Genomic DNA, 24,055 nt, shown 5'->3' with positions numbered 1-24,055 from the left:
AATGTACAAGAAAATCTGTGGTTATAAGACAAGTGACAGCGAGATTCACATCGAAACGCAAATGAATATAAGCTACAAAAAAATTGTAGAAGACAAGTGACAGCGGAAATCACAACGAACAGCGAGGGAAAATGACGCTCAACAAAATATGTGGGTAGAAGACATGCGACAATCACCACCATCAATAATGTTTGTCGCTGGAATTATTTTCTGTTAGCGCATATCTGATCAAATCCAGAGCAACCGTATCGAAAAACTCGATTGGTCGGTTAAAAAGAGTCACCTCTGGAACTGGAAGTATTTTAAAAGATTTTCGTTAAACAAAATGTGCATTTCCACCAAAAAGTGCAGACACAATCTAAGTATTCTAAGGGGAGCCTTCGTGCCAAAACCCTCGCCACTCTCTCTCCTACATGAATGTCCTAAATCAGAACACGATACTTGTATTAAGCTACTGAAAACTGTAATTTTAGGTACAATCTTGCGTCCAGTCCTCTAGATAAGGGCCTTGAATCATGCAAAACTCGTTTTTAAGTTAAGTCTTGATTGGTAAAAATTTTGGTTGAATGTAGCGGGGGAGGGGGAGAGGGTATCTTATAACATAGTGAAACCAGGATCTCGAATTTAAAAACTCTTTATACGATCCTGATTTCAAAAAGATGTTATATACCCACCATTCTGTAATACTTTATCTATGATCCTTTGCTTTTAAAGCAAATTTTGCTTTTAAAGCCTATTTGCACAATTCGAGTGCTTACCCTGGATGCGTACACAGCATGTTTTGTTTAAACTGGCTGTTTTAAATGTTCATGTGACACTATTTTTGGCCGTAAGGGCACCAAAGGGCACAAAAAATACTGGAAGAATGGTTGGAAACCTTCCGGTAGGTTTCGCCAATTAATAAAGGGAATAAGTCATAAATCTTGAGGCTTGCCATGGCGTTGACCAAGAAAGAGTAGGGCTCAACTGACCTCACTATATGAAGGTAATTTATTCTTGTTTTAATGTTTAGTGTTGGTCTCCACTTTCGTGTGAAATATTAGCTTTATGCTGTGACAACACTGGTAAGCTGATAAGTAGAACATCTTGTCGTGGCCTTAAAGAACAACTTAATGGTCAAGAGTATTTAGAGTTTACATGATTTTACTGGTCCCAAGAATTGGACTGGTTTTCCAGACTCGTAAATTCTCCAGGATAAGATTTAGTAAATTTACTAGCTGAAACTTTGCCAGAATACAAACATTATTACCTAGCACCTAAAAGAAAAAAAAGGACTTCATTTTTATTACAATTACATCCAGCGGAGATTATACCAGCTATCTTTTATTGCTATCTCTCTTGTATACTGGCAACTTCTATAGTTAAAATCTTCACGGATTGTAACTATCTGCATTCACGATAATCTTGAAATGTTTCTTGAAGGATAAGAGAAGAAATTGATATCAAAAAACAAAACGTGTTCATGTAAAACCGATGTCACTTTAGTAATGACATAAAAATAATAGAGTTTCAATCGATTTAACGAGCGGCAAATAAGGTTTTCATGTGAAAGTAAAAAGTGACATTAAGATTTGAACCCGACATAAATCATCCTCTATGTAAGCAGGACTGAATATCCCTCCTGCTATTTAGACTGAAGTTTCAACAAAAGCATTTTTTAATACAAAAATGTTGTTATTTGGTAGTTGTAAGTGTTTTATTTACCAATTGCATTTCAAAACATTTGAACTGAAAATTCTAATTTTGAAGTCGAATGCGTGTTGACAAGTCCTTCAAATTCTCGTGGTATTGTAAAAAGGAGGATTTATACCATTCTCTTGGTGTTAGTGGAAAATTCACTCATGAAGTACGGAAGGCTAAAGTCATTTTGGTCTTGCCTTACCTCATACGTTGGTATTGCTTGTTCAAAGCTTTTACTTAAAAAAGATTATGGTTTTTCAGATGTGAATTTCTTACCTTTGTTTTTTTTTTTCGTTTTGTTTTGTTATATTGCGTATTTTCATCTATTCGTGTTATCTTCTTATATGTTTTAGGTGCGGAGGCCAATTTAGTGTTTAGTTATTCTTATGAATTGTTACCAGATTGAAGCCGGAATATTCAGGTTTTAATAGCACATTATTGTTTCAAATCATTTGGTCTTGTCCTGTACTTCGGTGTCCCCATTGGATCCCAAGGGAATTTGGAAGCTTTTGATAGCTTGCATTGGAAGCCGAGTTGGGATTTTTTTTGCATGTTTTGTTACAAATACACCAAGTATTTAATATCCTCTCTCTTGAAAGCATTCAACTTGTTATGTCAACTACATTAACCGTATATTGCACCGCTCCGGATGATGTTTGATAGTTTGTTTTAGCGTCCTAGCCGAGTGTTTAGCAGACAAGAGTTGAATTTCTTTGTTCATGAGGACAGGGGTTCGAATCCTGGTGTCGCTGCTTATTTGGTTCAGAACGGAGTCATTGATATGATTCTGTAAGATCAGCAAGATTTGACCCGGCTCTAAATGGGTACCTGGAGAAATCCGAGGAAGGTGAGCACGAAGGTTATGCGAATGCACAGGATGGCTGGAGCTCATTCCCTATTGTGCTTCGTGGTCGAAAGGCCGTGAAACGATCAACACCTTTGGTAGGGACTTTAAAGTCCAATACCATATTCTTTATTTTTTTTTGTAGCGTTGGTTGATTATGTTGCTTTGGTGAAAAGATAAGTATCTGTTTACTATTCCCATTTATCTGAGTTAAACTACCCTTGGTCTGGAGTACCTTACTTCCCCAGCAATGGTTTTGTGATTTCATTGTTGTTCGTGTCAATGATTGCGTATTCTTTGTTTTACAAGTTATTACCATAGGTGTCACATTATTGGACACTTTGAAAGCTTCATTTTCAATGCGCTAGTTTGATGCTATGCCAATAGCACCTACTTTGGTCCTACGTTGATTTGGAAAATCTTTTATTGGCATCAAGGTGATTAAAGCCTACTGCGTCGTAGGCTTACTCCGTCTTTTAATACTTCATCGAAGCACTGTCGTTATTATAGAGAATCTAGTTTGGAGTAAAATTCAAGTTTGAAGTTTGGAGCTCAAGTTTGGGTCTACGTTGTTTTTGGGAAATCTTTTATTGGTATCAAGATGATCAAGGCCTACTGCGTCGGAGGCTTATTCCGTCATTCAATTCTGCGTCAAAGAACTGTCAATATTATTGAGAATCTAGGTTGGAGCAAAATTCAAGTTTGAAATTTGGAGCACTACGTTGTTTTGGAAATATTTTTATTGATATAAAGAAGATTAAGGCCTACTGTGTCAAAGGCTTACTTTGTCACGCAACGCTGTTTCAAAGCACTGTTTTTATTGTCAAGAATCAGGTTTGGAGCTGTAAGTCCAAATTTACTAATGTTGTTGATGGAAAAGAGTACTATAAGATGGGAATGTGACCATAACAACCTCAATGAATGCTCATCTTTCTGAATGTCATCTTTGTGCTTAAGATTCATGCAGGTCTAAAATTCCATTCTCTTACATTATTTCCATATTTATTGTTATGAATTCACGATTTTTATGACATGTGGTCGGAATGACCAGTGTAGATTGGTCTCCGTGCATAGCGTATGTTAACAACACTAAGTCCTTTGCGTTGTTGTGTGGTATAAGACGTTCCTGTTATATGCCAAGCCGATTATGTGGATGTACTGTGTTACTTTATAAATGGGTTCACTCTCCTAACACTCTAGGTAGACGGGCCTTTTTAAGCTTTGGACACTGATTGGCCTTGCAATTCCAGGTGACTTGTTGGTCAACTAATATTGAACTAAGTTTTTGTTAGTGCAAATGTCTGATTTTATGAATTAGGTCACTCACCTTGCCTGACACTCTATGTGGTTTGCCTGTCATTCCAAGCAATATAACGGTCATTTGTCAATTTTTAATTCCTGGCCAAACTGGCCGAGACTCTAGACAGGCGTGCCTTTCAAAAAGCTAACAGACAAGTTTTTTCCAATAAGAGAGTCATACTTACTCCCACGGTTTACCCGTGCCATTTAACCAAACACTTGGAAAACTATAGGTTTCGCAGTCCGTCTGCGATTCTAGGGGACTTGTTGGTCCTGTTTCAATCCTGTTACACGGTTTTCCACCTTCCATTAGAATACAAGTGTCTAAGCTTATTAGACATAGGTTTTACTTGTTCGTCAGTGAGTCCAAGCAAATACAGCCCCATATTTTGCATACATGAGCAGTGGACATTGTCCGTCACGCGTCAACCCAAAATCAGTCCAATCTTTTATCCCTTAGCTCTATGACTATCTACTTTAGTTCTACCCTAGGAATGACGTATTAACGGATGATAGATAGACTTATCTATCAAAAATGATGTGAAATGACATCATTTTTATACAATCCTAAAAAGGGCTTATGCCAGATTTGCCTCTCACTTACTCCGACTATCTGTCATGGCTTCTTCTACAATTAGCCATGTCATGATGCCTATAACATTTCTTTTGGTCTTTCTATTTTTGTAATTGGTGCCATTGTTCACTTTTGCCATTTGCTTGAGATGAATGGGATACCTCAAATAAGCAAGGGCTTAGAATATAGTTTAATTTATTTTATTGTGACAAATATCATGAGTCCTGAAAAGAAAATGTTTTTTGCAGGAAATGCCTATACAGACCTAAGGAGAGGCATGACGAAGAAGTCTGTGGCTGCCGTCAAGACGCCAGATGTTTTATCAAGCTCTGAGTATCGCGGGTTTTGGATTTCTTTCAAGTAGGTGTTATTTTCTTTATAAAAATGTCATGTAGTATTGATAACACGCACGTAGAATGAGGATTATGGCTTTAAAACTAGTCCTGCCAAAGTTTCCGTGATTTTCACAATTTCTTCTACAAGCTCCAGCAGCTTTTAAAAAAGTCGACTGTTTAAAAACCTGATTGAAAAAAAATTAAGGAAAGAGCATTTGTATTCTTATTTCAAGTGCTGTAGAATATTGTGGTATAAAACTCCAAATTAGCTGCACCGAGTCTCTGTATGAATTAGTAGTTTTTAAGTAGTTTTAATAGAATTTCCAGTACCCCAAGATTTTGCTTTTCAGAATTTATAAACTTGTTCTTGCTATATCCTGATGATGCAAAACCATTTAATTAGTTTTCAGAGAATTTTTAAGATTTAGTCAAAGCAAAGGTTTATATTTAGGTAATCTATTATGTCTTTCTGCGTAATTTCACCAAATTTTCATCTTAGGATAATACGTCGCACTGTTGAAATAATTTGGCACTTGTTTCATTGAACAGTGATTACCCAATTTGTATCGAAGTTTGTTTTCTGTCATTTGCGCGCAATTTTAAAGTTATGCTAAGTTGGGGAATATCGTAAATTGTTACTATTTCAACAAAAGAGTCAGTTCTCGACATAAAATGTGACAATACTACCAGAGTTGCAATCAAGGCTACCACTGAACCATTTGTGGTACTACAAGAGCTGCAATCAAGGCTACCACTGAACCATTTATGGTACTACAAGAGCTGCAATCAAGGCTACCATTGAACCATTTGTGGTACTTTGGTATTATAGGACCAAGCTATGATAGATTACATTTTCGTGTTTAGTCCTTTTGCTACCTCCTTCAGAAATATAGTAGGGCATAATACTACCAGAAAAAGGCATGCTATACCGTAGATTTTGTAGTGAAATTAGCCACCTGCGTAGTTTTGCCGAATTTTTAGCTTAGAATAAGATCATTAATGACGCACTCTAAAAACGGAAATGATTTAGCACACATGTGTTGAACTATATTACAGAGATAATTGTTGTAAAAAGTTGTTTTTTTTTATTTACGCATAAGTTTAGGGCTGACTAAGCTGGGAAGTATCATAAATTGTTTCTATTTCAACAAAGAGGTCAGCTGTCTATGAGAATTTCCAAGGAATATCCTAGGTTTTTAACTCAGGGCATTATTTGAACTTTTTGTAATATACTCTTTGTGAGAGGAGCTGGGGAGGGGGTGGAAGACAGCGGCAAATTTCCTTTGTGCCGTGTTTGAGTATTTTTTGATCAAAGTACGGTACTATTACTACTACTACTAATAACTCACTGCAGCACCAAGCCGCCTGAGGCCAACACAGCTACGAACATTCCTCCTCCAACCTAATCTATTCGAGGCCTCCCTCTTTACACCATCCCAGGTAGTTCCCATTTCCTTTAAATCTGTATTTATGACATCCTCCCAACCCAGAGGAGGAAGACCTGCTTTATTGATAATTAAAAAGTACGGTAGGATACTTTTAAAAACATAACATAGTATAATGCTACCAGAAAATGGGAATCTGCAGCTTATATTTTGTACCTAGTCAACCACTATTTACCAATCATAGCAAAGAGCTGGAGCAGTCAGTCCATACTAGAAAAGTAAAGTTTAAGGGTGATCCCCGATTGACCATATTAGGCGTTTCTTAAATTTCATGCAAGTATAAGTTTGCATATAGTTTTGAAAATCTTTTATTTCTCAACAATTATTGGTTCATGATTTATATTTGCTCTGTTTGGAGATTGCTGAAAATACACAGGAGCGTATATAGCGAGATTTCCAGTTTGATATTTTACTGAAAAATATCAGAAGAACTTAGGAAAAAATTTATATCGTGACCCAACCTTGAAATCGCTAAATAGCTTTATGGTGGAGAGTTCTGGACGGATAATTTTTATCTAGCTCACTCCTTTACTAATTTTTTATGGTAATATTAATTTCAGTTGCATTTACGTTGCTTGAAAAGCGTGAAGCGTTGCAGCATATTTGGTAAGATTTCAGACACAGGCTTTGAAGGATACTCTTTCTTGCTTTGTTCTTTAGCCATTAATTATACACTTAGTTGTCAAACCCTCTAAACTTTAAAAGTGATGCGTACCAAGAAAGTTTCTTATAATTTTTTTTTTCGGAATCGATAATCGATTTGCTGAAATCGATATATTGCCCATTTCAATTTTTGCCACTTTTGTAACACCTCAAAATTAATAGTGTGTTTGTTTCATAGTTATTGTTCATATTTCTTTCGACGAGTATATATTACTCTTATGTTTCAAAACGATAAAGTTTTAATTGATCTGCTTTGGTATTTATTATTTGAACCAAGCATCCAAAATAATTTGATTATTTATTTTTGTGTTTTGGCTTTTTCTAGGAACGGTGAGATCGAAGTTGGCCGTGAATATGAAAGTATGCCTTTTCTGCATTGGAAGGACAAAGATCCTATACATATTCATTACTTCTCCTTCGCTACGTGGACAGATGTTATTGGAAAGTGGTTGCATAGCTGTGAAGGAGGTACGGTTTATCTTCAACATCGTTTCTCACCACTAAAAAAATAAAACAAAAATAAGTCTTTGAGTCAATAAGATATTGTTCTACAATTACATTTTAACTCAAATTTCTTAACTGTTACAGTTAGATTTCTTGATTAAAAGTACGAACAACTTTCAAAATTAGACCAATTATCTTTGAAAACTTAGTCAAGATGTAATTGAGTTAATTATCCAATTGAAGAAGTCCCTTTCAAACAATTTTTGAGTAGCAAAACCATGTAAAGTTCTCTAATCACATGTCAAATTTCTTCCTAAAAATCTCAGCAAATCCCTTACCGTTCCCCACTCCAACTGGAATAGAGACTACGACTAATAGAAAATTTCCAAATGAGCCTCTTTTTAAGTTGGAAACTTTTTAGATAAGTTTTGGCTGCTTAATAGGAGAATAATAGCTTCATGAAAAAGTAATTCCAATGAAAAGTAACGAAGAAAAAGCTATTCCTTGTTGTTTTTTTTTTACACTGCTCCCAACATATTGCGGGTATCTCTCTTTGTATTTGTGAATAAATTTGGTAACTACAAAGGCCACACTGCCTTTCCGTGGTACAATAATAAAACAATTTTGGTAAATGAAGGCTTTACAAACTGTTTGTGTTAACGTACTGCTTGCAAGGAGTGACCTGGGCTATTAGTTACTGGTGCTATATAAAGGGAGTTTTGATTTAAATTGACACATTTAAAGAATCTTTTATTGATGATTTAGAATATATAAAGGTTATTAAGTTTAAATTACCCTTCAAAAGCTGCGAGCTTGAGAAAATTTGTCTGATTTTCAAAAAAAACGTGGAAATAGCCCCAAAAGGAGATTAATCTCGATGATAATCTCAGGATCAAATTCAAACATATTGCATACCTCAAATGTAAAATTTTCAAACTAGTATTCACAAGAATGTGGGATTTTGCATTTTTCCCAAGAAGAAAATCATAGATGGCCTACATGTACATTTTTTGTTTTTGTCTTCTTTTTTTTTGTTTTCCCCAGTGGTCACTGCATTGAACCAGTGGTCCTAAAAACCTGAAGAAGGCTCACTTAAATGGAAAGAATAGTTCTACTGCCCTTTTTAAGTAGCCAAAAGATTTTGCCAAGGGAAATTAGTTAGCTTTAGCAGCTGAAATTTGGTCGTTGGCCAAGTAATCAGGACGGTAATACAGTGCTAAGACATAATATTTTTAATATTTTAGCAAATAATAGCTCTATTAGATCCACCATTCAAATTTTTGAATAAATAAATAATTCCACTGTGATGAGTGATGTGTAGAATACTATTAACCAAGAATCTGGGGGTTCTAAAGGCCTGTCCCCTAAAACGCAGAACGTTTTACGATTTTTAGTTCAATTCGTCACATTTTCCACCCGATTCGTGTACTTTTGAAACTTTTTTGAAGTGTTGCCCTCTTTTCTCCCAGAATCTATTGCCCCCCTTCCACCCCTAAGAGAGACGGACTGGGAGCGAGAAGCTGAGGGGGCATTCGGGTTAGGCGGCCTTCCATATAGAAAGATTCTGTTTTGCTTTTTTTTTTACGCTCAATCAGAAAGGACCTTGAACAATGTGTGGAAGTTGCGCTCCACGTTATTGACGTCGAAATTTGCGCCGCCAGGCAAATTATTACTAACCGCTAGTTAAGAAGTAAGTTAGCCGTAGGAATCGGGCAGATGTTGCAAATCATTTTTTGTTCCAAATATCCCTGATACTCAGTTAGACTCGGTATTGCTCAGATTTCAGAGCAGGGGCGTAATTTGGTGTGGAGCACGGGGGGGCAACTGCCCCTTCCTAACCTTGCCCCCCACAGACCTGAGTTTGCTCCCCACTTGAAATATAATTTCTTCAAAAATCTTGTCAAAACTAGCATAAGCCTCAATAATTCAATGATCAACATAAATTCTTTAGCATATATTTACTTTTATAGTACTAGAAAGTATCTTTATAGTACTTTTATAGTACTATATAGTACTTTTGCGGTACCAAATCGCTCATCTTTCAGTTTTTAATGTCGTTTCCACCTGATTTGGGGAAATTGGCTCCAACTTTGCCCCCCCCCAGGATATTGATGAAATTACACCACTGTCTCAGAGTCAAAGCTTGTCCACTTGTTTATAGTAAAGCGCCATACGACTCCAATGTTTTATTATTATTATTAATATTATTTTTCAAGAAGCACTTCAAATAGAAGGCGTCGTCGTATAGACTTCAGAGTGGGGTCATTCGATTAGAAGTCGGAATCTCTAGTGCCCTTCTTAAGATTAAAAAGTGATAGGCCTAGGAGGGTAACTAGCCCCCCCACACCCTTTTTTCACCAAATACGTCTGACAAAAATTTGAGATAGTCATTTTGTAGAAAATAATTCAAAGATCATATAACAAAAACCCTGGGGTCAACACAAACCCTAAGGGTCCTGGGTCAGGCGTTGTAAGCTATGTCCTGGGGGCGTATATGGTTCTTACGTAAGATGCTCGTATAAAATTCAGAAAGGGATCATTAGATGGGAAATCGAAAGTTCTGATTCACTTTTAAGAGTCAAAAGAGAATGGAGGGCAACTAGCCCCCCACACGTCCTCTTTTCCCCAAATGTATCCGAACAAAATTTTCAGATAGCCATTTAGTTTGAAATAGTCCAACGATCAGATGACAAGAAGTTGGGGGTCAACTACCCCCCCCCTCTAAAAACCAGGGGAAGGGTCATAACTTAGGACCCGGGAACAGTCAAGGTTTTTATGGAAGAGTTAGTCGCATAAAATTCGGAGGGGACTCAAACGATTATAAATTGAAAGTTCTAGTTCCCTTTTTAAGAGTCAAAAGTTATCCGACAGCAACTAGCCTCCACCCACCAATCTAAGGCCATAAGGCTCCAGTTTTTGTTTTATTTTCCAAGATGCACTTCTTGTGGAAAGATGGTCATATAAACTTCGGAGGGGGCTCATTTGATAGGAAATCGGAAGCTATAGCGTCCTTTTTAAGAGTCAAAAGTGACTGGAGGGCCAATAGCCACCACGCATTTTCCCACAAATGTATCTAATACAAATTTTTAAAATATTTAAGATTTTTATGCAAGGAGTGGTTGTATAAACTTTAGAGGTAGCTCATTTGATCGGAAATTAAAATTCCTAGTTACCTTTTTAAGAGTAATAAGAGATTTAAGAGCATCCATCCCCTCCCCCACACACCCTCTTTTCCTTAAATGTCACCGATCAATTTGAGATAGTCATTTTCTTTGAAATAGTCCAATGATCAGATAACAAAACTTCGGGGTCACCGTACCTCCAGAACCTGGGGGAACTGTGTTGTAAGTTGTGTTTGGGGGATATATAAGGTTTTCATGGAAGATGTGGTCGTATAAACTTCGGAGGGGCTCAAATGACAAGAAACTCAAAGTTCCAGCTACCTTTTCTAAGAGTAAAAAATGATACAATAGCAAATATCCCCCCCACCAACCCTTTTTTCCTAAATGCGTTCGATCAAATTTTATGTAGAAATTTTGTTCAAAATAGACCAAAGATCATATAACAAAAACTCCAAAGGATAACACAAACCCACAGAACCCTGGGGCAAGTGTCGTAAATTATGCTCCCGGGACAGTTAAGGTTTCTGTGGGAAGGAATGGAAGTATAAACTCCAGAGGGGGCTCATTGAACTGTAAATTGGAATTTCTTTTGAAGATTTTGAGATCTAAAAAGAATCGGAGGGAAACTAGACCTCCCAAGGCCCTTTTTCCCTAAATGTATCAAATAAAAATTTTGAGATAGCCAATTTTTTCTAAGTAGTTTAAAGACAAAATAACAAAAACTACAGGGTTGACACCCCCCCCCCAAGAGCCCAGGGGTGAGTGTTACAAGTTAAGCACCGAGAGTATATAAGGCTTTTATTTAAGGGGTGGTCATATAAACTTCAGAAGTGACTCACTTGATTGGAAATTCAATGTTCTAGTTACTTTTTATGGCACTTGCTATTAACCTAGTGACGTATAGCAATCGCAAATTCTGTCGGTCTGTCGGTCTGTCTGTCGGTCCTGGTTTTGCTACTTTAGGCACTTCCAGGTAAGCTAGGACGATGAAAATTGGCAGGCGTATCAGAGACCGGACCAGATTAAATTAGAAATAGTCATTTTCCTGATTTGACATTCTGGGGGGAGTGGGGGGCCCGTTAATTCGGAAAGAATAGAAAAATCGAAGTATTTTTAACTTACGAACGGTTGATCAGATCTTAATGAAATTTGATGTTTGCAAGGATATCGTGTCTCAAAGCTGTTATTTTAAATCCCGACCGGATCTAATGACATTGGGGAAGAGTTGGGAGGAGGAAATCTAAAATCTTGGATAACACTTAGAGTGGAGGGATCGGGATGAAACTTGGTAGGAAAAATAAGCACAAGTCCTAGATGCATGATTGACATAAACGGAACGGATCCGCTCTCTTCGGGGTAGTTGGGGGGGTTAATTCTGAAAAATTGGAAAAAATGAGGTAGGCTACTTTTAACATACGGACGGATGATCGGATCTCAATGAAATTTGATATTTATAAGGATATCGTGTCTCAAAGCTCCCATTTTAAACCCCGACCAGATCTGGTGAAATTGGGGGGGGGGGGGTGAGAGAACCTAAAATCATGGAAAATGCTTAAATTGGAGGGATCGGAATGAAACATGGTGGGGAAAATAAGCAGAAGTCTTAGATACGTGATTTACATAATTGGAACGGATCTGCTCTATCAGGGGGGGGGGGGTTAATTCTGTAAAATTAGAAAAAATGACGTATTTTTAACTTACGAAGGAGTGATCGGATCTTCATGAAACTTCATATTTAGAAGGACCTCGTAACTCAGATCTCTTATATTAAATCTCAACCGGATCCAGCGTCATTGGGAGGGATTTGTGGGGGTTGGGGACTGGAAATCTTAGAAAATACTTAAAGCGGAGAGATCAGGATGAAACTTGATGGGAAGAATAAATAACCTGTCTAAAATACGTGACTGACATAACCGGACCGGATCTGCTCTCTTTGTTGGAGTTGGGCGGGGGGGGGGGGGTAATTCGGAAAAATGAGGTATTTGTAACTTACGAACGGGTGACCAAATCTTAATGAAATTTGACATTTAGAAGGATCTTATGCTTTAAAGCTCTAATTTTAAATTCCTACGAGATCCTGTGACAGTTGGAGGGGGAAACCGGAATTCTTGGAAAACGTGAAAATTGGGGTATTTTTATCTTACGAATAGGCGATTGGATCTTAATGAAAATTGATATATATATATAGAAGGATTTTATGCCTCAGATACTCCATTTTTGATTCGAATTGGATCCGGGGACATAGGTGGTTGGAGGACGGAAACAGAAATCTTGGAAAACGCTTAGAATGGAGAGATCGGGATGAAACTTGATGGAAAGAATAAGCACAAGTTCTAGATACTCGATTGACATAATTGGAACGGATCCGTTCTCTTTGGAGGAGCTGGGGGGTGTTAATTTGGAAAATTAGAAAAAATGAGGTATTTGAACTTAAGAACGGGTGACCGGATCTTAAAGCAATTTGACATTTAGAAGGAATTCATGTCTCAGAGCTCTTATTTCAAATCCCGACCAGATTTGTTGACATTGGGGGGAGCTGGAGGGACAAATCGGAAATCTTGGGAAACGCTTAGAGTGGAGGTTTCGGGATGAAGCTTGGTGGATAGAATAAGCAAATGTCTTTGATACGTGATTAACGTAACCGTACTGGATTCACTCTCTTTGGGGGAGTTGAGGGGAGGGGTTCAGTGATTTAACGAGTTTGGTGCTTCTGGACGTGCTAGGACGATGAAATTGGTAGGCGTGTCAAGGAGCTGCACAAATTGACTTGATAAAGTCGTTTTCCCAGACTCGACCATCTGGGGGGCTAAAGGGAGAGGAAAAATTAGAAAAAATGAGGTATTTATAACTTACGAGTGGGTGATCGGATCATAATGAATTTTGACATTTAGAAGGACATCCTGACTCAGAGCTCTTATTTTAAATCCTGACCGGCATTAAGCCTCTAATTTTCCTATTAAATCAATCTATTGATTCCTAGAATTTTGTTAGAGCTCATAGCATATGAGCTCTTGGCTCTTAGCTCTTCTTGCCTCGTCACAAGTGCCATATGAGCTCCTAGCTCTTGTTTCTGATATTAAGTTTCATATGGACTTTACTTTTCTTTAAAAATCTTCTTTTTTGGAAATTTTATTTTTTAAATTAATTCACACAAAGGGAGAGCAGCATCGTATTTTAGCTCTATAAAATTTTCCTGTTTCGTCCTGCATCATGGAAATCTGGGCAAAAAACCATTTGCGGGATTTTTCCTCTTCAGAAATATGTTTAACGCTACTGAGAGTTTTTCGACTTTCCATCAGTACACAAAATGTATATTTTGATCGGATTCAAAACAAAATAACCGGACTAAAAGAGGATAAAACTACTGCACTGACAGAAGCGACTTTAAAGTCTTCGAATCTCATTTCATGTTTTGAAATATTTACAAACGGCACTGAATCAATCACCTCTCGCTCAAACGACACAAACATGAATGCTTCCAAGAGATCATCTGATATTGTAGTTCTCTCAATCTTGTCTTAATGAGCTTCAGTTTACTGAAGGGTCACTCACAGCTAACTTAAGAAAACAAAGGTGTCAGTAAATATTCGTAGGCCAGAAAACTGAATTGCAAGCTGATGAGTACAGATAGAGTCTTAATAGTAGCCAATGCCGCATATTATGCGGTTGTTGCACGAACTACTGAAACTGGAATCTCACAAATCAGCCCCTCCTTATCAGATCCAAGCTCAAGTCCATCCTCATATCCTGTACTAGGCTTATCCCGGCTAGTTTTATGACATGCGCTGATAATTTTGTTCTAAAATGAGACAAAAATTTTCAAATCTTACCTCAGCTCGTCATGAGAGACCTTTGACTCCTCTGCAACGTTTCAAAAGATAGACTCTGATATTTTAGCTCCACGTACAAGGTCGAACATGGGGGGCTGCAAGAAATATTCGTCCGAAATAAGCTCTTTGTTGTCTGAAATTCTTTCCTTCAGGCTGGTTGTTATTTGATCAATTACTAACTTCAACAGTTCAACTCAAAATGGCTGTTCCGGATATTCAGGTCGAAAATCTTTTTCTGTTTCTCCTGCCATCAGCTTTTTCTTGGCAATGCAACAAGCTGGTAGCTCTGAGCTAATTTCAAGGTCCATTAAAGTGGTCTCTAGAAGGCCCTGGACCATTGACACGAAATTGATTGACATGGCCTTTTCTTTGTTACTTTCGAAGGAAATGATCTCTAGATCCTTTCTTGCTTTACCAAGCATATTCAAGGCTCTTAAAAAATCCAAACCCTTTGTCTGGACATACCTCGAAATAGGGCTAATGACTTCAAATACAGAAAGATACAAGTGAACAGTTAGAATTGTTTTGTGCTCTGTCAGCCTACTCAACAGCGAGTCAGCTTGAGATGAAATTTGTGAGTCGAAAGAACTACTGTTTTCCACTGAGGACAAAATTCGCTCCACATCTAAGAACAGGTATTCATCACCCGAGAATATCCAAGCAAATGACTTTTCTTTTTCCCACCAACGAGTTTGACCGATTTTCTAAGCCCTTTTCAAATTCGACTACCCATTAGCTTATACAAATTAGCAAAGAAACCTGAAATTCTGTTCTTTTCGTACTTTTTGTACTTAATATTGTCTATATTCTTCGTTCATACTCGTCCATACTCTTCGATCTTGACTTTTAAAAATTCATCAATACCCTTGCCACTGAAATGTTGGACAGGACAGGTATCGTCTTTCACATGCATTAACACGATAGAAGCATGGTTCACAACCTCTGTGTCCTGAGTCGACTCCATTTGGATGTTTTCCTTTTTTTCACTGATTTGGTTCACTATAATTCTCCGTAAGCGTTTCAAAATCTCCTTGTCATTTTCTGGACCATTGTCATAGAAAAAAAGTGACGAGTGAGCCACGACCCGTAGCTGTGTCTCCTGATTTTCAGCTTGCAGCCATCTTAGATATCCTTTTTCTGCTATCTTCTATTGCTTTTTCCAGATGTTCCTGAAGAGGAAAGTCATGTTTCAAGACGCAACATTTCAGTCGTTTATTCCTGGCTTTGTTAGAAGATCAAGCCTCTCCTGGTCGCTGTGTACTTTAAAAGGTATTCCTTGTTTCCCCAACAGCCTCACGACATTGGAAACGCGATTCAGTACTTCGATTTTTGGCAATATCTGGTCTTTCTGTTTACTGGTAAGTGTGCTGCTTCTGTACCATCCAACGTCTCGGAAGTTTTCAGCTTGAGCGTATGTTTGATCTGCATCAATGTGACCTTTCGACTTTTCAAGTGCCTAGATTTTCTCATGGGCATGTCTAAAATTGGTGAACCCAGAAACAAACTGCGAGTTTCCGTCAGTAAACGTGATGTGTATGCTGCAAAGAATTCATTTTACTGTCATTTCTCGAGTTTCAAGAGAAACCTGGGATGCCGAGACGGAACCAGTGATAAGTTTCCGGTAGTAAATGCCAAGTCAAAGCTAGGCTTTTCTATTTGAGATGGTGTCTGCTGGAATGGATGTGATCTAATGAAATTTAATATCTGAGCTAGTGTCAGATTCGGAGGCAAAGAGTAAGAAATAGACATGATTACTGGTAAAGGTTGTTCACCATCAGTAGCTTTGCGTCTGAGTCATCACTTCCAGTTTGGTCCTGATATGGTGTAGATTCCTCCACTACTAGCTCCACCGACCTGGAAGGCGTCACTGTGAATGATAATGTTGGTTCACTCTTTGCTGAAACTGGGTTGATGTCATATGCTTCTTCGATGTGGTTCTAAAACATGGAATGTAAGCATAAGAACACCCATCCACACAAGCAGCCAAGTTAGGGTGAAGTTCTTAAGACTTCTGTAAAATCCCACTGGCATTAAAACTAGAACGATGAACTTCAAATTCACTTTTAGACCATTCGCGAACTAAATCAGGCTTTATCGAAATTCAATGATCGGAAAGGATTTTTCCATAATCCAAGGACTGTGCAAAATATTCGATCCGATAATTATTCTTTGGTTTTATGAAAGTGAAACCTGAAAAAAATGGCCCAAGAAAAAAGGCTGCCTATATATGACGTCATGTAGCCAGGGGTAATCTCCTGAGACTGGAAAAAAAAACACCATAATGAAACACAGAAGTTAAACAGAGGCAACAATAACTCATAGAATTCGAATTATTAGACTTCGAATAGGTGGGGCTCTGTGCGAGCTGTGGTTGCCTATGACTTAAGTTGATCATCATTCGTGTCAATAGAAATGGAATAACGGACGCAGCCTCAATAGACTGAAAGGCTTTTTGATATCAAGATCTGCCCCTAAGTAATAGACAGCAACAGCCATACAAAAAAAAACATAGAATCTAAGCAACTGAAAAAAAATTCCAAATCCTAGCCCACAAGTTGAAAAAAGTGGCAAAAATTTTGCTAACCTTAGTTCTCCGGATAAATAATAATTTTTCTGTTTTGGGTCATTTCCAGGTTGGGAAAATTCTTTTCTTCGCTTCAGTCTCAGTTTTTCGACGTCTCCCTTAACTTTTCCATCAGTCCCCCGTCCCTCTTCTTACAAGTTTAAAAACAATACACACCATAGCTAAAATGTCACACTTTCTTAAAGCTAAATCCTTCTACTTAGGAAAACGAGACAAATTTATCCTTTAACACTTCCCAACAGAACACCTTGAAGCTCCACTATAGACTGACTCTCCTACTAGCTTGTAACGGAATCGAGCACACAATTGCAAGCAAAAATCAAACCCCTGGATCAAGTGACAACCTTCGGGTTATGTTTATCAGATTTCAGCCCACGAACGAATCTGTTTGACTGCAACATCTGTCCCTACCTAAAGCAGGATGCTGGTATCTACATTAAACCCGTACGTAGGGCTATAGTAACACAGCCAAAGAATTGTCAAGTAGAATTTTATGTTGAATATTATGTCGAATGTATTTCCGTACATAGAAACAAGACAAACGACCGGCCCGAAGCGGCGTAAATCTGACCAGCTTAGGGGGCAATTGCCCCCTTGCCCCTCGCCCAGTTCGCAAATGACCCCTAACAAGAATTTTTGTGTATGTCCTAGTTTTATTTTGTTTAAAAATATTTTAACTAGCTAATGTTTATGAAAATATGGTGTCGTCGACGTAATAAATGCTGTTTTCATAGTTAACGCTACTGAACTTGATTCCATCTACTCTACTTTTACATCTGGTAGATAATTTTTCCATGTGCATCCCGTCTATTTTTATGTTTCTATGTCCACCATGGCACCTATGATAGATTCGGGCCTGTTCCTCTTCTCCGAAATGATCTGTTTTCTATCAAGTTTTTTTTTTTTTTTTTTTTTTTTTTTTTTTTTTTTTTTTTTTTTTTTTTTTTTTCTATGAATAGTTAATTCATGAATAAACAAAACAAAACATTATCCGAAACTCTTTATCAGTTTTGATTACGACGTGGATATGAATATTTTTGGTGCTCACTTATTTTGTGGTTTCAGGACGTTACATGTTTCTGGCACAAGGAGATATTGTGCCTTGCTTGTTCTTCCTCACTTACAGTGGTCGGTCACATGAGGCTTAGGAGCAGTACTTACTGTGACAATAACTTAGTGGACTCACATTCACGTGGTAATTGTCAAGAGAGAACACTGTATGATCAGAAAAGTCTAGAGCCGAGTGTGTAGAACCTGACCGCATTTAAGCTCATGTGAGTGGCTACTGTGTTGGTGATGGATGAAGATTATATTTTCGGCCTTCTTCATTAGTTGTAATTTAAATATGGCTTAGGACACAGCTTAGATACCAATACAGTTATGAAAACTCCTTTCTTGCACATGAGAAGCCTTTGGTACAGAGCTCTGAACTTGGTGACTCCTCCAAGCCCGCGCTCCAATTTGTCGATCGTACTACAACACCATAGCCAGGAACGCAATTTTGTTGTGTTACATACACAGCTTAGATACCAATATTGGTATCTAAGCTGTGCTGCCAGTTTCCTGTCTCCAGCCGCTAGCATCGCTACTGCGCACTGTGTCCCAAAAATATATCGAGTTTTCATAACTGTATTGGTGTCTAAGCTGTGGCTTAGGAGCATCACAACAGCTAGGGTAACTACAGCTTGGCAGATAACTTTCATCCTTATGAGCCCAATCATGGGAGCGTTTTAGCGGAGATACTTGGAATTTATGCTTGACTGCGACTATACTTAAAACTCCGTCTGTATTTGACATTGTATACAAAAACCAAATGAAAAATGTCAATTCTTTTAAAATGGAGACGGATATTCCGTTCTTACTAAAAATACTTTAGAAAATGCATGAAAATTTTTTATATATGAATTTGTGCTACGCTTTAACGAGTTGGAAAAAAATTTCGGTGAAAGAGGTTCAAAACCTGAATCCCCCACCCTCATGGATACAATACAAAGAGCTTTAAATTAAGCACTATTAAAACTTAATTGCAAAGATTAGGGAGCTAGGATGCTATGTTCTTGTCTATCGGCTGATAATTACTAGTTTTGAATTTTAATATCACTTTTTATGCTAATTTGCAAAATAGATCTAACATAAAGCTCTATGCTTTAATTGTTTTCTACGAGGCAAATATCTTGTCGATGAAAAAATTTTAGCATGCAGCTGAAAAACTTTCCGCAGAATCAAAAAGTTTTGCTATTGAACGGGTGCTATAAAAGTCTAAATGGTACCTTGTAGACCTAGTAGTACCTAGTAGGTAAACTATAGAACTGCTTTAGAACCGTGCGTTGCGGTTAGTGTATTACTAATCACATGTTTCAAAGCAAAATGTTTCACCTTTCTTACAAGTTAGAAGGGTTTTCTCTTTTTTATGACTAGGTAAATCATTACTAGGTCTCTTATTTCATTACAATTATCTGGGGAATAGAGACCTTCGACTCATTTACTCTTTAATAGCTTTCCTTTCATTGATGGAAATGAAAAGATGAAAAGGTCTAGTTTTTCATTTTGTTCATAAAGTCAACTTCTGAATGGAAGCAAACGAACACGCAGTGAACTGTGAGGGCGATAGACCTCTAATGGGTGTTGTAAATCAACTCAAAAAAGTAATATTTTTCTTTGTAACATGACTTATGGTCAGAATTATGGTTCTTGAGATTATGTTTTGAATGTAGCTCCGTGATCTTTCCTTAATAACTGACCACGTAATCAGAAAATGCTTTTATTTCTATAGTAAAAACAAAATGAAACATTGGCTACTGATTTTGTTCATGATTTGGTTTTTACTATCCAAGTAAACGCAAATACTATTAAAAAAAAGGGTTTCTTTCTTTTTTCCTTTCGCCAAGGAATGTTAGGGATTGCGGTCTGTATTTTAACTTTAAATTCTACAATAGCACGCCTTTGCTGTATCCTTTTTCGTTGATATATATTTTCAGTGTCCGTCCAAGGATTAATCGATTTTCGTGTTATTTTGTTCGTATTACCTGTTTGTATTTATTCGTAATTAAAATGGCGTTCAGACTCACGTTATGTGTAGAGTTTCAGGTGGGCTGACTAGTGACATTTCAATGGAATGTGCCCTATCATCCTCAGGCTTAACAAAAAATCAGTTTTTCAATTTGAATTCTCAGGGTAAGATTGAAAAATTGAAGCAAGTCTGGGGCGGAGTGGCAGATTTATCGTTGAAATGTCCTTGAAAAATCACCCTTGATATCGCATGTTGAAACGTTCTTAAAAATGTTCTTGGAGCCTGTAAGTGCGTAGCTAATGTAAGCGTAAGCACCATTTTCTTTTTGTTGAATAATCAGATTGATCTAAGATTGTATATAATTGTTTATATTTGTTGTTTTTCTTCTAAATAAATAATAAAATGTCGTCTATTTTTCATAAGATTCTTATGGCTTTCACTAACTCCCCTTATTTTTCTGTAGAGTCTGCAATAAAGAAAAGTCAATGCAAATTAAACAAAATTGCCTAAATATAATTAATAAAATTGAATTGGTAACTCGCCAAATCTTTCTCAAGTTCGTATTAACCAACTGTCGAGAAGGGGAAAGGAGGGCGAAACTTTTGAATTGTTTGACGTATTCTGCGAGAGATAAAAAGGGAAAAACACAGAGAACTTTTTCGATTTTTTTTTGTGCAAAAATACAAGTTCAAACCCATCCGTATTTTACGACAGATAAAAAAGAAAAAACACAGGGAATTTTTTTTTTTTGCAAAAATTCATGTTCAAACTCGTCCGTGATTTACGATAGATAAAAAAGAAAAATCATAGAGAACTTTTCAATTCTTTTTGCAACAATGAATGTTCAAACTCAACCATATAACCCATATAACTTCTGAAAAAGGAAATCCAAGGCTAGTGTGGACCAAACACTAAGCTTGGACTTCCGTATAGACTTCAGTACAAACTGTTTGAACCTTAGATAAAATGTTTACATGTTGATGTGAGTGGAATAAGGAAATTGAGAAGAAAAAAATTGCTATGGAAAGAGGTGATTCCTCAAATCTTCTGGGACTTATTTTTCCTTCCAACTTCTAAATACTGGGTCAAATTATGATTTATAAAGATCAACCTGTACTGTTTAAGAAAATCCAAGGCTAGTGTGGACCAAGCACCAAGCTTGGACGTCCGTATAGACTTCAGTACAAACTGTTTGAACCTTAGATAAAATGTTTACATGTTGATGTGAGTGGAATAAGGAAAGGGAGAAGAAAAAAATTGCTATGGAAAGAGGTGACTCCCTCAAATCTTCTGGGACTTATTTTTCCTTCCAACTTCTAAATACTGGGTCAAATTATGATTTATAAAGATCAACCTGTACTGTTTAAGGAAATCCAAGGCTAGTGTGGACCAAGCACCAAGCTTGGACTTCCGTATAGACTTCAGTACAAACTGTTTGAACCTTAGATAAAATGTTTACATGTTGATGTGAGTGGAATAAGGAAATTGAGAAGAAAAAAATTGCTATGGAAAGAGGTGATTCCTCAAATCTTCTGGGACTTATTTTTCCTTCCAACTTCTAAATACTGGGTCAAATTATGATTTATAAAGATCAACCTGTACTGTTTAAGAAAATCCAAGGCTAGTGTGGACCAAGCACCAAGCTTGGACGTCCGTATAGACTTCAGTACAAACTGTTTGAACCTTAGATAAAATGTTTACATGTTGATGTGAGTGGAATAAGGAAAGGGAGAAGACAAAAATTGCTATGAAAAGAGGTGACTCCTCAAATCTTCTGGGACTTATTTTTACTTTCAACTTCTAAATACTGGGTCAAATTATGATTTATAAAGATCAACCTGTACTGTTTTAGAAGAATTATTTTGATCTCTTTCATCAAAATTTTTCGATCCCACAGTGATAGATTTAAGGTTTCTTTATCTTCCCTTTAAGGTTTATGTCAATTTCGTCTAACGAAAGTAATTTATAATTTGATTCTTTGTGACAGCCATATTGCTACTGCCATCTATTCGTTCAAGGCATTATACAACTTCGTTCATAAAGAAAAAATTGTGCTAGTAAAGTGGAATAAAAATGGGATCAAAATTCATTTCCAAAAATCTGAGCAAGATCGAAAACGACCTGAAAAACAACAGAATAGCCAGAAGAATAGCCGAAACATAACAAAACGAGAAATAGAAAAATAAAATAAAGCACTGTGAATCATCGTTTGTCAAAGCTTTATATCAAAAGAATTCCTGCAGCAAAATTCCAGCCATGATCTTTTTTGTCTGTTTTAATTGTGTTGCGAGAGCAACACTTTGGTTTTGTCGTGTTTTTTTTTTTTTTGTTCCTAGCACCCCGATTTCAGCTTATTCCTAGAAAGTGTTAAGGGTCTAACCTCTGCGGTTTTTACGGAAAGTGTGGACCTTAGGCCGGATTGATGAATATGACTTTACATTTTGGAAAGCTTCGTAGAACTCTTGCCTGGGGCCAAAAAGGATGGTTTTTGCTTGTCCTTGAGCCAGAGCCTATAGTGTGTGAAGTGAAGAGGAGTTGTATAGCCTATGTCAGAGAGGACTATCTGAAGTTATGCAGCCAAGCTTTCGTTTCATCAAACCATGTTTCTGCTTTCGAGTGGAAAGCTCCGTTCTAGCAGGCAAGCAGCCAGGCACCAGTTTCAAATTGAAGATGGACTAAAATCTATAAGTGTTAAATATATGCGACAGTTACCCTGCCCCACAGCCAATATATCTTCTTTGAGTGATAAATAGAAAAATTTAGAGAAGCAAAAAAGCGGCATTTTCCCACGGGTCCGAAAGTGCTGCCATCTATTATTTCTACCCATTTCTGTTCGTGATTTCAGCTGAGTTTATCATTCGGTTTTTCGCACATGGGATTGCGGTAGAGAAATGGTATCGGATGTGCCTCTTAAACTTTAAAAGTACTCTCATTGCTAAAGAAATTAGAGTTTATCCTTTGCTCCTTTCTAAGTGATGACGTTAGAAAGTTGGCCTACGGCAAAAAAGTCAACTTTTGAACTAAGACAGATAGATTTTTTTTTTGACGGCAGTCGATAGCTTTTGATGAGCTGATCAAAGTATATGTCATCCATTTTTTTGTACAAAAATTCCTTCATGAGATATACCAGTTTGAAAGTTTAAAGGGGTTGACAACTTCAGTAGTAAGGTACACACTGAAACCAAAAATAGGCCGATACCAATTGTGAGACATATAGGGGAGTCGTAAGCAACAGTCGGCTGTTAGCTCATAATCATCCTCGGCAATGAGGGGTTTGCAACTCTTACTAGTTGGTGTACCTATTTTTTGTTTTCGTTGTATTTGATGGTAAGACCAATTTGGTTCCAGTGGTAAGACATGTAGGGGACTTGTAAGTAATAATTGGCTGTAAGGCTACACTCATCTTTAGCAATGAGGAGTTTGCAACTTTTGCGAGTTGGTGTACCTAGTATGTATTTTAGCATCCTTACAGATTAACAACTTCAGCGTTTAGTCGCAGCGAGGAAACAAAACCAAAGTGTTGCTCTCGCAACACTTTACTCGGCGAAGCCGAGCAAAGGTTGCCGCAACACCTCACGCTGCCCATGCAACGTAGATCTAGTTTTTTTTGCTCATTTAAGCTTCAAAATGTTAGCTAAGTTTCAACTCTTTCGTTTAAACTTTCTTTATAACTTTCTTTATTTGTAGACGGAGAAATGCAGGGTGATCAACCACTTAGTCCTTTGGAGTACTTCAATGCTGAACATAAGTTGCAAAATGATTTAATGAAAGGCTACAGCAGTCAGATTAGACCCCTTTCTAATCACAATGAGTCGTTGACTGTTGAAATGGGATTAGTCGTTTTTTATATGGATCTGGTATGTAATTTTGATCATTTCTTAGCTTGAATTCCTTAGATTTTAGTGTATATGATTTTGTCTTATTTTTTGAAATTTTAGATTAAAAAGCATATTTTTCCACGTAAATACATTCTAAGACCACACTGGCTGTACATGACGTATGAAGTAAAGATAAGATAAATAATAAATGAAACGTAAGATCAAACAGGAGAGGAAAACATGGGTAGTGTCAGCCAGTAGAAAAATGTGAAAAGAAAATAAGAAGTTACTTCCAACGACACTTTCCCTCAGTCTGTTTTAAGAGAACCTGTCTGCATATGTAAAGAAAATCAAGTTTGCAGGCAAGCTAAATCTATTAAGAGACAAAGAATCTTTGCCCTATCCCA

At 37.2% G+C, this 24,055-nt stretch overlaps 1 protein-coding gene across 2 annotated transcripts in view; it reads left to right on the top strand.

Annotated features, from left to right (window-relative positions):
- LOC136037962 (neuronal acetylcholine receptor subunit beta-4-like) overlaps positions 1 to 24,055 on the top strand; it is a 70,016-nt gene that overhangs the window by 12,576 nt on the left and 33,385 nt on the right. For both annotated transcript variants that reach the window (XM_065720847.1, XM_065720848.1), the window contains 3 exons: positions 4,646 to 4,757; positions 7,166 to 7,308; positions 23,518 to 23,687. In XM_065720847.1, coding sequence (XP_065576919.1) covers positions 4,646 to 4,757; positions 7,166 to 7,308; positions 23,518 to 23,687 — 425 coding nt within the window. The remainder of the gene's footprint in view (positions 1 to 4,645; positions 4,758 to 7,165; positions 7,309 to 23,517; positions 23,688 to 24,055) is intronic.

The sequence above is a fragment of the Artemia franciscana genome, chromosome 17, assembly GCF_032884065.1.
Source record: "Artemia franciscana chromosome 17, ASM3288406v1, whole genome shotgun sequence".
Lineage (NCBI taxonomy): Eukaryota > Metazoa > Arthropoda > Branchiopoda > Anostraca > Artemiidae > Artemia > Artemia franciscana.
The sequence above is the reverse complement of the archived record's forward strand: the minus strand, read 5'-3'. Positions and strand labels throughout refer to the sequence as shown.